The sequence below is a fragment of the Epinephelus lanceolatus genome, chromosome 24, assembly GCF_041903045.1.
Source record: "Epinephelus lanceolatus isolate andai-2023 chromosome 24, ASM4190304v1, whole genome shotgun sequence".
Classification (NCBI taxonomy): domain Eukaryota; kingdom Metazoa; phylum Chordata; class Actinopteri; order Perciformes; family Serranidae; genus Epinephelus; species Epinephelus lanceolatus.
The window spans coordinates 17,004,934-17,020,498 of record NC_135757.1 but is presented as its reverse complement, the minus strand read 5'-3'; the positions used below and the strand labels follow the sequence as shown (position 1 = coordinate 17,020,498).

General features: G+C 42.7%; 1 protein-coding gene across 3 annotated transcripts in view; it reads left to right on the top strand.

The window, feature by feature from the left end:
• LOC117255406 (histone deacetylase 4-like) overlaps window positions 1–15,565 on the top strand; it is a 66,106-nt gene that overhangs the window by 22,513 nt on the left and 28,028 nt on the right. For 2 of the 3 annotated variants that reach the window (XM_033624286.2, XM_078165802.1), the window contains 3 exons: window positions 4,409–4,719; window positions 10,324–10,474; window positions 13,896–14,019. In XM_033624286.2, the coding sequence (XP_033480177.1) occupies window positions 4,409–4,719; window positions 10,324–10,474; window positions 13,896–14,019 (586 nt within the window). Of the gene's footprint in view, window positions 1–1,118; window positions 1,261–4,408; window positions 4,720–10,323; window positions 10,475–13,895; window positions 14,020–15,565 lie in introns of those variants that run through there. The other variant, XM_033624287.2, reaches the window with a different exon arrangement.

The following is a 15,565-nucleotide window of genomic DNA, read 5'->3' as shown; positions in this document are numbered from 1 at the left end:
TTTGAATGGCCACTTGAGGCTGACTCTAGAAGCCAGTCAGTCCCCATAGAAATTAACGTGTTTACAGCTTGGTTAAAAAAAAGTCTGTATAGCTGATTTCCCCGTTTTCGACAACTATGGGGGCAATTTTTTACATCACTCACTTGTTTATATTTTATTAAGGCTTAAAGTTATGCACAATTATGGCCGGGCCATTTTGAGTGACAGACTGTCTGTCAATAGTGTCCTCGGCTTCCCAGTCAGATCCACGCCTCACTCCTCCACAGCTCCACCCTCTCGCTCAAATATGGTCACTTCTGGCACCCAAAAACCAAGATGGTAACAGTCAGATGTCGAACTTAAGGCTTCAAAACAGGAGTCCACGAACCAAAGGTGGACATCACGGTGACTATGTCCTTTTATTTTTTTACAGTCTATGATTTGCACACATACACAACAGCATAAAACAAGATAATAGAAATTAAACAGATGTGACAAATAAGCCCAAATTTTATTATGATCCTGCATTATTTAAATATCTGGGGAGCCTCCCTGTGGGGAAAGTCCTTAATCGGCTTCACCTGAAACCATTTTGTGGTTTTATTTGTTTGGGAAATGCTGGCAAATTCCAGGCCAGGAATTTGAGCACACGGTATTAAACCACATGGGAGAGAAAGAGAGAAAGAGACGGTGGTTATTATAAGTAGAGGAGGGGGGGGGGGGGGGGGGGGGGCCAAAGGAGACATGCAGCTGAATGGGACGCCTGCGAGTGAGTGGGAGAAGGAGGCAGAGATATTCGATGCACTACAACCGGCGCAGAGGGTTTTCCTTGGCCTTAGAAGCAAGGAAAGCAGGTCGAGCGGGGAAAAGAGCAGAGAGGGTGAGGAGAGAGACAGTGTGTGTGTGTGTGTGTGTGTGTGTGTGTGTGTGTGTGTGTGTGTGACGTTGGTTCCTGGAAAAGCAGAGGGCTGCAGAATAAACAGGCTGCATGCCTGAGACTGCCCTGTGATGTCACCACTGGGCAAATGAGGGACGAGGGGAGGAGAGAGTGAGGAGCGAGGAGAGAAAGAGGACAGAGACGCCCATCAGGTTAAACAGGAGAGGGGATGAACGGAGAGCAAAAGAGGTAAGGAGCAAGAGGAGAAGACAGATGAGCAGGAGAAGGAGTCCCTCCCTGTAACAGACTGAGAGAAGAAGGAAGGAGAGAGGAGGAGGTGCAGTGATAAGGAGGAGGGGAGGCCGCTGAGAACAGGAGGAGGAGGAGGAGGAGAGCACTGATGGGTACGTTTAACGCCACCACCGATTCCCACCTCTCTATCCCTCTTTTGTGCGGGGAGCAATTAGCACCACTGGCGTGACAGAGATGCCACACAAGTGTGTGCATTTGCGTGTGTCACCGCCAATAAGTGCATGAGGCTGTTTGTGTTTGTGTGAGAGACTCAATATCCGTAGAAGAACATTTTGTACGGTGAGAGTGTGTGTGCACACATTTGTGTGGATGAGTTATGGATTCGCATTAGCCACGATTGGGTCCGCAACGCTTTGACAAGTGCAGCTCTCTGTCATAATCACATCTCTCCTGTCCTGTCTGTCTGTCCTTGTCTAATACCTCTGATGTAAAATGATTGTCCTGCTCTTATGTAAATGATAAAACTAATATTAGATCAGAAAAAAGGGGTGAAAAAGAAGACAAATTAGCCTTTTATTAACAGACGTCAGTGGTCACAGTGCATGTTTACCTTTGACGTCAGCCCTCAACTGACCCTGAAGTCTTAATATGGAGTCCTTGCTACTTTCAGCCTTCAGCCAAGAGTCCTTAATAGTCAGCAAGACATTGACTCAGGTTCTCAGAGTACAAAGTGACTCATGCAGATCTAGGTAAAATCGTGACATAACTGCAAAAAATAAGTTAGTGAGAAAAGCAACTTTAAAAATAAATTAAAAAAAAAAATCTAAATGTCATCATCACCAAGAAGTTTTCTATCATTGTGATTATTTTCAGATCTGACATCAAATGCAAACTTTCTCTACGGAGTGATTCACGATTGTAGGAGTCTGTCTGCGCTAACAAGCCCCCTCTCTGCTTCCCTTCTCGTCTCATCAACTGCCAAACTATAGCCGTCGTCGCCTCTGAAACGAGCAAGGGCCAGAGAACAGCCAAAACTGAGGGCGTCGCCGCATTTAATTAAATACTGGGTACCTTGTTAGTCAGATTCACAAATGCTCGAAGCTCCTTTTCATGGAGGGAAACTAATAGTGGAAGAAAGAGGGAGACTGAGGTGAAAGAGGGGAATGAAAGAAGGCATCTTATAACAGGGAAATGTCAAACCTCATGTCCTGAGGGTTGAAATAGACTAATTTTTCCTTTGGTCGCATTGTAAGTAGATTAGAAGACTGTGCCAGCCACTTACTCACATGTTGTCATCCCCCACATGACAGCAACTCCACAAGGACTCGTTGCATGTTGTTGCTATGTTCTCCTAAGGCATGGATGGCAATAGCCCCAGGGGTGCATTTCACCTGCTACACGAAAACACAAAAGAGGAAGTGGAGTGTTTAAAGGCGCCATATGGCTTTAAAGGCAAGTGAAGCTGTTTGGATGCACAGTTACAGTTCGTCTGCACTTAGAATACTGCTCAGGAGAAGACTGTTTCCAAGCTTATGTCTGCAATCTATTTAAAGGATCTCCTATGAATGCTTTATGGCTTTATTTTTCAAACGTGGCATGTCTCAGAGAACGATGTATCATACATCAAAATGCGGCCCAACAGATGCAGGGTACTCGGCCTCAAAACGTGGAGTAGAAATGAAAAGATATCAGCTATTTTCCAATAAAAGTGCTCCTAGCAAGAAAGATGTGTCTGTTTTTCAGTCTGTTTTTCAGTTTGTCACAGCGAACCATAGAGTGGCTATTTGACAAGTATAGTTTATTTATGATCATTGAAGCCTTCTTGAAGGTTCTTTGACACCTTAATTTGTGTGATTTTGTCAAAGGATTGAGTGCAAGTGTGTGTACAGTGTAAGTGCATCTGTGCGTTTGTTGGGGCATGCGTGTGGCTCTGCTATTAAGTGTGCCAGTGATGGCGTGTTTGCCTCTTTATTAACGCAAAGTTCCAGGCAAGTATCTCTGGCTCACGCCACACTCTCTGTAAACATGTAGGTAAATAATCAGCCAATCGACTCCTATTTATTCAGATTTAATGAGGAGGAAGCCGCGTGATTGGAGGGCTTCCTGTGCAGTGATTTGTGGGTGGCTGGCCCGGCTCAAGGTCTGCACCTCGCCGGGTCAATGCAATCTTTGTCAGGTGTCGCTGGGCTTCACGTGTAACTGTAGCATTAATCATGGGTTGTGTGTATGTGTAGCAGGGTGTCTTTGTTTTTTTTTAAGGCATCAACGTCACTCTTTGTGACGCTTTATCAGTTCCCATGAGAACATTATGTCATCACCTCGTTCACAAAGGGGTCAGAGGTCATAGTTAGCTATTGAAATACGCTCTGCTATGGTTTAAAAAATGGAAGATGGTTACCAGTGTGGGGGTTTGAAGTCGCTTTGAGCACCGCTCCACCTTTAAATGTCAGCTGATAGATTACTTTTGATAGATGCTAAGGATTTAGACCTTTGTTTGGAATGGCAGGTCAAATAACAGTCAATACTGGTGTTTTATTATCAGGTGAAGCTCTGCTAATTTGATGTATCTCTCTGATATCACTGTTTGTGTGTTTAGGTAAGAGTGTCAGCTAAATCTTTATTTTAATCTTTGACCCTTACACTGTCAATTCTAAATAAAGTAGTAGTCTAATTAATGTTAGTTGTACTAGGGTTGGGTTACGTTCACATTCGAACTGATACCGCTGCTGGTTGGGTACCTAAAATTTGGTACTGGGACCCAACGGTCTATCTGCTTGTGTTTATGTTTGAGTTTTGTGCATGTGTGTGTATATATGTGCATCTGCTCATCTATCAGTGATAGAAGCTATTACTAAAATAATACAGAAAAGAGAATAGACCAGACACTGAAAGTTTTGCAGCAAATTGGTGCTGCAGAGATAGTTTGGCTAGCTGGGAAGCTGACAGAGCAGCCGCAGAGCTCAGTGTCCCGCTTCAAGGCTTCAGGACACTTCTGACTCCTGCTTGTACACATGAGAGTGTTATCATCAGAATGAAAATCTGCAGCTATGTATTTCCGTCTCTAAAGTTGCATAAAAGCTGGTGAAAAATAAAGAACTTACTAATTAAGACCTCAAAGCTTTGAATCATTCAATGATGATGCTCAGTTCTGGATCTCTGAGCAGGTACACACTTCAGATAACATTTTTAAGGGCTTTGATTTATTCACATTCAGCTGTAAAAATTGACAGTAAGTTTTTGTCATTCTCAATTATGATTGCTCTGCTCTAACTTCCCTGTTTCTCCCTTCCATCCCTACAGTGGACATCAACACGGCGCTGCCCCTGCGTCTGCCTCCAGCCGCCATCCCCATGGACCTGCGCGTGGACCATCACCAGCAACAACAGCAGCAGCAGCAGGTGTCCTCGCTCTCCCCGCCCGGTCAGCAGTCGTCCGGCCAGGCCGGTGGGGGCGTGGTGGGGGCCTCGGTGCGCGAGCAGCAGCTGCAGCAGGAGCTGCTGACCCTGAAGCAGAAGCAGCAGATCCAGAGGCAGATCCTCATCGCAGAGTTCCAGCGGCAGCACGAGCAGCTGTCCCGCCAGCACGAGGCCCAGCTCCAGGAACACATTAAGGTATGTCATTTACATCATTGAAGGGGTATTTGATAAGAACAGCGGTGGGATGTTACTCTAGCCCTGGGTTGCTGTGTAAACATGGTGGCCACCCATGTGAATAAGTGGCTTTATTTTGAGACGCAAAACCCCTTTAGCATTGTTAACTAATGTTACGTTAGCACCACTAGCCGTGCCGACACTGCTAACGGTGCTAAAAATGCTAAAGGGTTTTTGTAGCTCAAAATGAAGCTGCTTACTCACCGGGGTGACCTTACAGAAGACCCGAAGGTGGCCGCCATATATATTTATATTCACTGGGTCAGGAATGAGTGGCGATGCTAGTTAGCTCCCACACAAACTGGACAGTGAGAAATATAGAGCAGTAGATAGCTTACCCGTTGCGTAGCAGAATTTACCCATAGACCAACTTGCGTACCTGGTCAGAAATTTTCTTGGGGGTTAAATGATTGTGAGTTAACTGTTGAGATCCCTGTTTTGACAAAATATTTTCAAACCATTTTCTTTCAAAGTTGAGTAATAGTTTACTTTTGTCCAGGGACTTGCTTACGACTCGAATTATACCTCTTAATATCCAGCATATCAGCCTCCTCAAAGATTGTATATTGAGTAAATTTGGCCTTTATTTTCAAGGAAAAACAGAATCATCAATCATTAACGCTGTGCACAGTCAGCAGCCAACAAAACACATCAACAAATACAGTTAAAGCAAGAGAACAAGTTTTAATTTAACTCCTCCAAGAGGCAACAATCCAAAAACACAGCAGCAGGCTTGCAGCCCGAACCTATTTAAAACTTTACTAAACAAAGCAGAGGCAGCTCTTGATTTAGTCTGCCACAGGATTCTTCATTAACAGACTGAACTCACCAACACAGAGAGCAGCTCCGTCAGCTTTAAATCACTTTGCTCCGAGTAAAGAGGGAGCGGAGAACAAGGAGGCACTTTGGCTTCATTTGCTTCAACTTCAGGGACGGATAACAGCAATATAAGGAGGTGTTTAGATCCAGAAAATGTGTGAAAGACGGAGTTTTGTAGCACTGGTGGTGCGTTACATAACTAAACCCTTATGCGCCAGTCCTGCTGTAACCTTACTTTAAATATCAGCATCCAGTATTACATACTGTATGTTCAGGAGCATGTTTTAATATGAAGAGCCAATGTTTGACGCTTCCACTGGGCTGTATTTGTTCTTCAGAACATAATGACACTTTGAGTCAGACTTACTTTACACGTCGAGCGATGCATGACATATAGCAGATGAAGCTGGGATCACACGCTCGTATCATAGTGACCTGGAAATACAAAGTGAATCTAGATCAGCACGCCCACACTCTGAAGCTTTAATACATCAGGGCCCCTGAGAGCAGCACACAGCTCCTTTGGGGCTGAAATGTCATGTAAAAATATTCTATTGTTTGTTCTCTTTAGAATATTACTGCTGTAATATGAATGGTAATGCACACATATTCAGCTGAACTACTTCTCAGAGTAAAAGGTCTAAAAATGGATTGTGGGGGCAGAAGATTTGATTGCAATGTGCAGGATTACATTAGTTTGAATTTAATGATTTTAATTCCTCGTGTGCAACTTGATTCATACTCCAGGTCTGTCTTTCTGTTCATTTCTTTCTTGTATACTGTCTTTATTCTCTCCTTGTGTCTTTTTCTTTCTTCTCGTCCTGCTTCATTTTTTCTTCCCTTTTCCTCTTTTCCTCCTGTCTACCTTCTTTCCTCTGTTTATTCCTTCCTCTCCTACTTCTTCTTCAATTTAGTCCCTTTCCTCCTGTCTTCCTTCTTTCCTTTTTTATTCTCCTTCTCCTTTCCTTCCTGTATTCTTTCTTTCTCCACTTTCTTCTTCCCTCTGTTCCTTCCCTCCTCTCTGACTCCTTTCTTCTATTTACTTCCTGTCTTTACATCTTCCTTCTTTCCTTTCTTCCGTAACTGCTGTCTCTGATTTTCTTTTTCTTTCATTCCTGTATTCCTCCTTTCTCCTCTTCCTTCTTCCCGCCGACCATTCCTTCCTCTCATACTTATATCTTCTGTTTACCCCCTTTCCTCCTGTCTTCCTTTTTTCTCTTCTCCTTCTTTCTTCTATTTACTTCCTTTACTCTTGTCTTACTTCTTACCTCTCCTCCTCCCTTACTGTCTTTCTGATTTTCTTCTTCTCCTTTCCTTCCTGTATTCTACCTTTCTCCACTTCCTTCTCCCCTCTGTTCCTTCCTTCCTCTCCTACTCCTGTCTTCTATTTACTTCCTCTCCTCTTGTCTTCCTTTTTCCTCTCTTCCTTCCTTACTGTCTTTCTGACTTTCTTCTTCTCTTTCCTTCTCGCATTCTACCTTTCTCCACTTTCCTATTCCCTCTGTTCTGTCCTTCCTCTCCTTCTTTCTTCTCTACTTCCTTTCCTCCTGTCTTCCTTTTTCTTTTCTTCCTGTTTTTCAGATTTTCTTCCTCACCTTTCCCCTGTTTTCTTCCTTTCTCCACTTCCTTCTTCCCTCTGTTCCTTCCTTCCTACTCCTACTTCCTTTCTTTCCATCTTCTTTCCTCCTTTCTTCCTCCCTTACTGTCTTTCTGATTTTCTTCTTCTCCTTTCCTTACTGTAGTCCTCCTTTCTCCTCTTCTTTCTTCCCTTGGCCCCTTCCTTCCTATCATACTTCTTTCTTCTATATACTTCCTTTCCTCCTGTCTTTCTTATTTCCTCTCTTTCTTCCTTACTCTCTTTCTGTTTTTCCTCTTTCTTGTCCTCCCTTCCTACCTATATTTCTCCTTCCTTTACATCATATGTTCCCTCTGTTCTTTCATTCCTCATTTTCTCCTCTTTCTGCTTTCTTGTCTCCCTTCATTTTTCTCTTCCTTCACCACTTCCTGTCCTCTTTCCTGCCTCATTTTTTGTCTCACTAACCCGCTTGGTCTCCTTCTTTTCTTTCTAGCTTCCTTACTGCATTCTGTCTTTCCTCCCTTCCTCCTCTTCCCCTTTTCCTTATTTTCCTGTCCCCTTTCTTTCTCCTCTTCCTTGATTCCTCCCTGTCGCCCCTCTTGTCGGTCTTACTGTCATGTTGTCATCCTTCTCCTTGTCTTTACTTTTCCCTTAAATTCCTCCCACCTTCCTTATTGTCTTCCTGTTTTCCTTCTTTTCTCCATTCCTCCATGTGTTGCTTCTTTCTTGACTTCCTAAGTTCCCTTTGCTCTTTCCTTCCTCTCCGACTCTTTTACTTCTTTCCTGTCTTCTTTCTTTTTTCCTTTTTTGTTTTCGCTTCCTTTACAACTTCCTGTCTTCTTTTTGCCTCATTTTTTTTCTTACTGCCCTTCTTGTTTTCCTTCTTTGCTCTTTTCCTTCCTTACTGCCCTTTTGTCTTCCCTCTCTCTTCCCATCTACTCTCTTTTTCCCTTTTCCTGTCTTTTTTCTTCTTATCCTCCATCTCTTCTTTCTTCATTCTGTCTTGCTCTTCTTGTCTTTCTTACTGTCATCTTGTCTTGCCTCCTTCCCTTCTACTTCCTTATTGCCTCCGGTCTCTTCTCCCTTCTTCTCTGTTCTTTCCTTTTTTCCTGTCACCTTTCTTGTTCTTGTCATTTTGTCTTCTTTCTTTCTTATTTTCCTTCCTTCTATTGTTGCTTTCCTGTTTCTTTCCTTTTTTCTTCCTTCCCTACTGTCCTCCTGTCCTCCTGTCCTCCTTGTTCTCCCATCCTCTTTCTTCTTTGCACTTACCCTTCTTTTTCTGTCCTTAATGTGTCTTATATCCTTCCTTTCTTCCTTCTTTTCTTCTGCTGTCTTTATTCCTTCCCGTCTCCATTCATTTCTTCTGCTCTCTTCTACAGACCATCTGTAATGTAAGAGTCTGTTGCAGATGCTTCAGGCATATTTCACATTGTGCTTTGCTCCTGCAGCTCAATGGTATTTATGAACTATAGTTTCCACTGTGCGTTTCCTCTTGTGGGACTGCCGTGTCCCTTCTGTCAGGTCGTCTTGTGATGTTGAGGGATGAGCGATGCTGTCTGAAGGGCTGTCTGGCCTGTGGTGGGGCTGCAGGACCACTCAGGTGGAGGCCAGTGACGCACAGCCTGAGCAGGGAGGCCCGTCCTCAATCAGCCCCATTCACAGTCCCTGTGTACACACACACAGACACACACCGTGTTGTACAGGCATTAAAACATACACATCCTCTCAAATGTCAGCAAACACACAGTCACATGCATGCCCAGTTTGCTCCCACAGGCAGGGTCAGCAGCACACACTTGCATTTACACACACTCTCACTCAAACGTCGGCACTTTTCTTGTCGACAACAGGGAACCCTCATGAAGTGAGAGCTACCCTGAAGCTCTTCACAGTTTTCGTCAAAAGGGGAATTCTGTGTGTTCATCTCTGGTCTGTTGAGCCACAGGGGTTTTGGGTGCATGTGTTTGTGTGTGTATGTGGGTGGGGAGGTTTCTTTGAGCCTTCCCATCCACTCAATCCCCCATCCCCAACGTTGATTGAAAGGCAAAAAAAAAAAAAAAAAAAGGATGGAGGCTCTGGACTGGAAGCGGGCCAGAGAGCTGATGTGCTTTTCTCACGAGCCTTGCCTCACCTTCCTCTCACCTTCAGCCACTAATTTATTCTCAGACTTGTCTCAAACATTTGATTTGCCCTCACGGTAAACACAAGAGCATGTCCCAGCTACTAGCATCTATTTACTGTGTTTAAAAGCACCATCAGAAGTTGATTACATGCAGTTACAGTAAACTGATCAAATATTGCCATTGGGTGTGTGATGATAAGGGGAAGAAGAGGGTGTCGGTTCTTTGGCACGTCAGAAAGAGGTCATTATGGAGCTGGCTGAGAGCAAGCACAGACAGCTTGCCTATTTATTGTATATTACAGAGACATTAAAGAGTAATTGGGACTCTTGATTTGGTGCCTTAGGTCGAAGACATGTATTAAGGCTCCGGAGAAGTCAAAAGCAGCTTTCAGTGTGCATTTGTAGCATTTAATTGATGCTCTTATCCGCGGTGACTCACCGTGAGTTCTGGGTCTCATTCAAGGACACTTCAATGAGACGAGTAGGTGTTTGTGAGCACATTTTGGCTTTCATGTGCATTTTCTTTTTGACCTTTTTGGTGACAGGACAAACCGTCGAGCCACACTTGTGTTTGTTCCTCCAGTGTAAAGGCCTCGGGAAGGCAGATTTTTTTGCATTTAAAGCATTTAACAGATGCTCTTCTCTCTCTTTTCCGGAGTGATGAGGAAATGAGCAGATTGGATTATGTGTCTTGCTAAAGCCTCATCCCCAGTTAAATTGTTTATATTTATTTAAAGGCTTAAGCTCGTGGCCTGAGGTTTTTATAGAATTGCAAAGGTTTTATTTTATTGCTTCAAACAGCTGTCAGACTTAATTATTTCAGATGGCAACTTAAGCAGCCCAGGAGTTGAATGTAAATAGATGTTTAAAGATGAGAAAGTAATGAATTAATTACATTTAGATCGGAACGCAAGAAGTTATCTCTAAGTGATCTTATCTCGCAGCTGAGAGGGATTAAGAAGAGTATCCTGATATATAGGTTTACAAAAAGTTTTAATACATGGCTGGAAGTTTTTAACTGACCTGATTCGGATGTGTCTTCCCACAGCAGCAACAAGAGCTCCTGGCGTTGAAGCACCAACAGGAGCTGCTGGAGCATCAGAGGAAGATGGAGAACCACCGTTTGGAGCAGGAGCTGGAGAAACAGCAGAGGGAACAGAAACTGCTGCTGCTGAAGAACAAGGAGAGGGGACAAGAGAGTAAGTTGCAGATACAGTACTGTGACAAGATGGGAAACTGAGAAGCGCTAAATCCAAAGTAAAGTTTGTCCACCAGACGTATTTTGGAACAGCTCAAACGTGTTTTTTCTGCACATCTGATAGTTGAACATATTTTCCAAAGTACACAGTGTGTAGGATTTAGAGGGATATATCGGCAGAAATGGAATATAATATAATAAGTATGTTTTCTTTAGTGTGCAATCACCTGAACACTCGAAATGTTGTGTTTTTGTTACCGTAAAATGAGCCGTTTATATCTACACAGGGAGTAGTTCCTCTTCTACAGAGATCGACATGTCGAACTGCCATGTTACTACAGTAGCCCAGAATGGACAAACCTTGACAAACACTGGCTCTAGACAGGGACATTTGCGTTTTTGTGTCAGCCACCGTAGTTTGCAGCCCCTCTGCGACAGGCAGCATTGGAAAAACAATGATTTTTTTCAACATGAAACTGTTTGTTTTGGAGAGGAAGAGACCTCTGTGGATAATTCGGCTCTTGATAAAAACCTCATGAACATGTAGATCTTGATGAACAAATATTAGCAGGCGCCATGCTAGCGGTTCGACTGCAACGAGAGAAACAGCCACTAGATGCCACTAAATCCCCTCAAATCTTACACACTGTTCCTTTAAACAAAGTCTTGAAAATTCAACTCAGTCTGACACCTAATTCAGATAGTAAGGTTTTATTTTGTTTTCTCTCACCCTCGGTGCAGCATGTATTCACACGTTACCACATAAAGAGCACCAACAACTACTGGAGGAAAGAAAACAAGAGAATAGCAGTTGTTGGAAAAATTACTGTGAAACGTTTCACACCTCTTCTCAGAAATGATGTACTAAAGATACCAGGGAAAACAGTCAGAGTAAGCAACAACTCCTCTGTCACTGTTATCACCTTTTAAACTGAGCTTTTCAAACTGAATGCATTTGGGAACATTTCTGGGACCCCCACACATCACCGTTTCCCTGTTTGGTGGTGTCTGCCAGGGGTCTGGACCATTTAGCAAGAACTCTGCATTCAAAACGCTCCATGGTTGAAAGGACCGTTGAGATCAGTATTCACAGTGTGTGTCTGTGTGTGTTTGCATGTCTGTGTATTTCCATTTTACTTGGAGAACCTGTGTATTTACTGTGGTAAACGAGCTGTATTAGCTGGTGGCCTTGGCGAGGGCAAAGCCAAGTTATTACCGCTGCCTGCTGGATGTCTCTCAACAGTTCATTGAAAGCGAGTGGACAGGAGTCCTTGAGAGCAGTTTACACACTATATGGAAAGTGGTTACAGATCCAGGCTGCATCTGTGCGAGTCGTGTGTGTGTGTGTGTGTGTGTGTGTATTACTCATGTTGTGGGGACATAAATCTGTTTTCACGGTCACATTGTGGGGACTTGCCTTCCTTTTGGGGACAAAACACAAAACCCGTGACGTAAATCAATAAAGTTTAGGGTGAAGACTTGGGATAATGTTAGGCAAGCAGTGGTTATGGTAAGAGTAAGTCTCCTGGAAATGAATGTAAGTCAATGTAATGTCCTCTGAAATGATGGAAACACAACAGATAGCTCACGTGTACCTGTGTGAGGACTGTTTGTGATCAATTTTCTCAGCACTTTTCATTGTTTTCATTTCTTTATCTTGCATTTATGTTTCGAAATCCCACCTTGGGATAGGTGTAAAGCTGATATTTATTTTCATTATCAATTAAAGCTGGGGCAGGTAGACATTTGGAAAATGTAAAAAAAAAAAAGGCAGAATTTGAACATCAACCCTCCTCCTGCAGCTTCCCCCTCTCTGTCCTAAGCCCCTCCCACCAGTGACCACAGGTATATCCACGCGCTTCATACAGTAAACCTGTATTTCATGTACAGTGATTTAATCTAAGTTCATCATAGAGTTACACACAGTTAATTTGCTCAGCTCCATCTTGCCCTTCTCTCTCTCTCTCTCTCTCTCTCTGTTTATTAGACCACAAATGAGACAAGAATTAGCTAGCTAACATTAGCCAACTCACTGTCCCTCCATGTAACTCCCCGCCACTGTGGACTGCTTCCTTGGGAGGAGAGCAGGCAGCAGCTCTGGAGGTTTACTCGGTGGCTGTAGAGGCTCAAATTTGGCCAGCACAAATACACAAGCACCGGATGTCACAGCAGGCGGGTGGCCAGCAGCAATGCCTGGTCGAAACTGTGTAACAGCAGCAACAGAAAGTTTGCTGCTCTGGTAGAGAGTTGGGGCTGTCCGGTTCCTGGCTGAATTCAGATTATTTCCCCTCCTTGCAAGTTGGTCAAAAGTAGCAGGGAGTGAGGAGGATGACACACTATGATGCGAAGCTCTAGCTAACATAAGCTACATACATATGTGAAGCCACGGCCGTGAGCCTTTGGCACCGGTTAGCAGAAGCAACATTTTCTCTCCAACTCTGGAACACCTCACTGATATTTACACATTTTATTTTATTTACTGTCAGACTCTGTTTGAGACTCTCTTGTTGATAAGTCAGAAATGTAATTTTCTCTCAGACCACTTAAATTACAATATGCTCTAAGTTTATTATGGGATTTTTGCCCAATGGTGCCAAAATGAAACTGCCTAACCCAGCTTTAATCTGCTGGTTATTCTCTGAATTGATTGATGAATTGTTTGGTCTCTACAATGTCATTACAAAGTATAAAAATGTCAGTTTCAGTTTTATAAAGTCTAAGACGATGTCCTCAAACAGTCAAAAGCCCAAAGAATTAATTAACAATTATATTAAAACATAAAAAAGTAAGAATTTCTCAAAATGGAAAGGCTCAAGCCCAAAGAATGTTTGGTTTATTTGATTAAACTGTCATCAAATAGTTGTAGATAGATTTTCTGCCAGTCGACTAATTGCTTCAGATAAGGGCATCACCTGATATTGTACTGTGCTGTCAACTTTGTAAAAGCAAATATGCCCCTCAATTATTTAAGAATTGTCCACATGGCTGTCATTATTATAAAATTAAAAAGCTGTTAAACCTCACTGAACCACTGGTGGGTCAGTCATTACAAACTCCCGCAGTGCAGCCAAATTTTGGAAAGCCTGAGTTTCCTTTTTGGGGTTTTGATTTATTTCAAACTTAAAACTACCTGAAGGGGAATAAAATGGGAAAACTGGATGTTGAGTTAAAAATTAAACTGTGGAGTATAATTATGGTGAGACATTTTATTACAGGAAGCATGTGCCAGCTGACTGCCCGTGGTAGCTTGGCCTTTTTCATAGACGAGCACAAACCTTCTACAAGGTCTTGACAGTCAGTTGTGGTGGACAATTCTGGCACACAAAACGCATTGAAATTTTGTCAAATTACATGTCCTTGAAAAATATTAATGGCTTTTTTTGGCAGTTGGTGTATATCTCATTTTCCTCTTCTCTCCTCAGGTGCCGTTGCGAGTACAGAGGTGAAGATGCGGCTTCAGGAGTTTGTCCTGAATAAGAAGAAGGCGCTGGCCCAGCGGAGCCTCAACCAAGGAGGGCTCCACAATGATGCCCCCTACTGGTACCGGTGAGCAGCCGTTAATGCTCCAATTAACCCTTTGAAACCTGGATTGACATCACTTTTCATGTGCTGTGTTCTTGTACAATTAAAACACAAAATAGGCAAGAAAAGTGAATAATGAAATACAGTGCAGGGAGAGGCAAAAAACCCAGAGGGCTTATTTGAAGCCGCCAGTCTTTCACACGTATTTAAACTTTTCAACCCTGAGCAAATTGGTTTCATTTCCTTTGAAATCAGGGGGAAAAGGTCATAAGCAACTTGGCAAGAAATGTCCTTCAAATTGTAGGAAAATATAAGATTTAGAAAATAAAAATTCTATAAATAATAAGAAGTAGTACTTTGTACTTTTTCTTTTCTGTATTGCCAATTTTCAGGTAAGTTTTTCTGTACTTTCTGCTCATTGACTTCTTCCCATGTTTTTCACAGAATTCCAGACCATTTTCTCAGGTTACAAAGGATCAGTAGAGGCAGAAAAGAAAAGCAGACGGTTTATAGCATAATTTAGATTTAGCTCTCAGTGTGTGGTTTTTTCATTATACTCTAAAGGAGAATCCTTTGACATCAATAAGTCACTATCACTCCTGTCAATTTGCAAGCTGAAAAACAATTTATATGTCATGGCTGCCATTTTATCCTGCAGTTATTTGTAATGACTGTGAGCAGTTGAATACAGTAGAAGCTAACTGCACATCATTGTCATTTCTCTCTGATTGCAGCTGAATAATGTATTAGATTGTGTCATCCCCTCTTCCTCACCTGCCTCACTGTGTGAGCCTGACTGAGAGACAGATCAAGCAGGGTTATGAAACAAAGATGGGAACATACATGCACACTCACGTACACATGGGAAGCAGGATATTGGAAGCTGATGATAGGGGCTCTTACACTGAAGGCTTGGCCTTGAATGTTTATTGTAGCATATCTGCAGCCCTTTGCAGGTGTGTACACTTCGCTCTGGTAGTCGCGTGTCATGTGCTTTCATTGTGTGAGTAACGTGGAAACATGGTTATGCAAACAAATGGAAGTTATCTGAATTAAATACTTCATCTCTTTTTGTATTTGTACTGCTTGTCTAATGGGAGAGATTATTGGTCTCCCTGGTATTCAGATTCTTTGCTTCAGTAAAAGTCCAAGTTTTGGAAGCTGTTCATATGTTTTGTATTAACATAATTACAAACAACAATAACAAAAAAAATAGTAACAACAGCTGTCAGATGAGTGTAGTGGATAAAAAAGTACCACGTTTCATATTTATTTGAGTACAATTATACTGAATCTAAGAATCACAGTGTTTTTGTTACCTTAAAATGAGACGTTTTTATCTACACATGGAGCAGAGAGTTCACCATGATGTTCTGTAGTAGTCCAGAATGGACAAACACTGGCTCTAGATGGGGACATTGGTGTTTTTGCATCGGCTGCTGCAGTTCTCCTACATGCTTGGCACACAGGAGAAGCTCCAGTTGGTTGCAGTCTTCAGCCTCACCACTAGATGGCACTTAATCCTACACACTAGACCTTTAAAGACTGATTGTTGCTCCTGAGTGAAAGT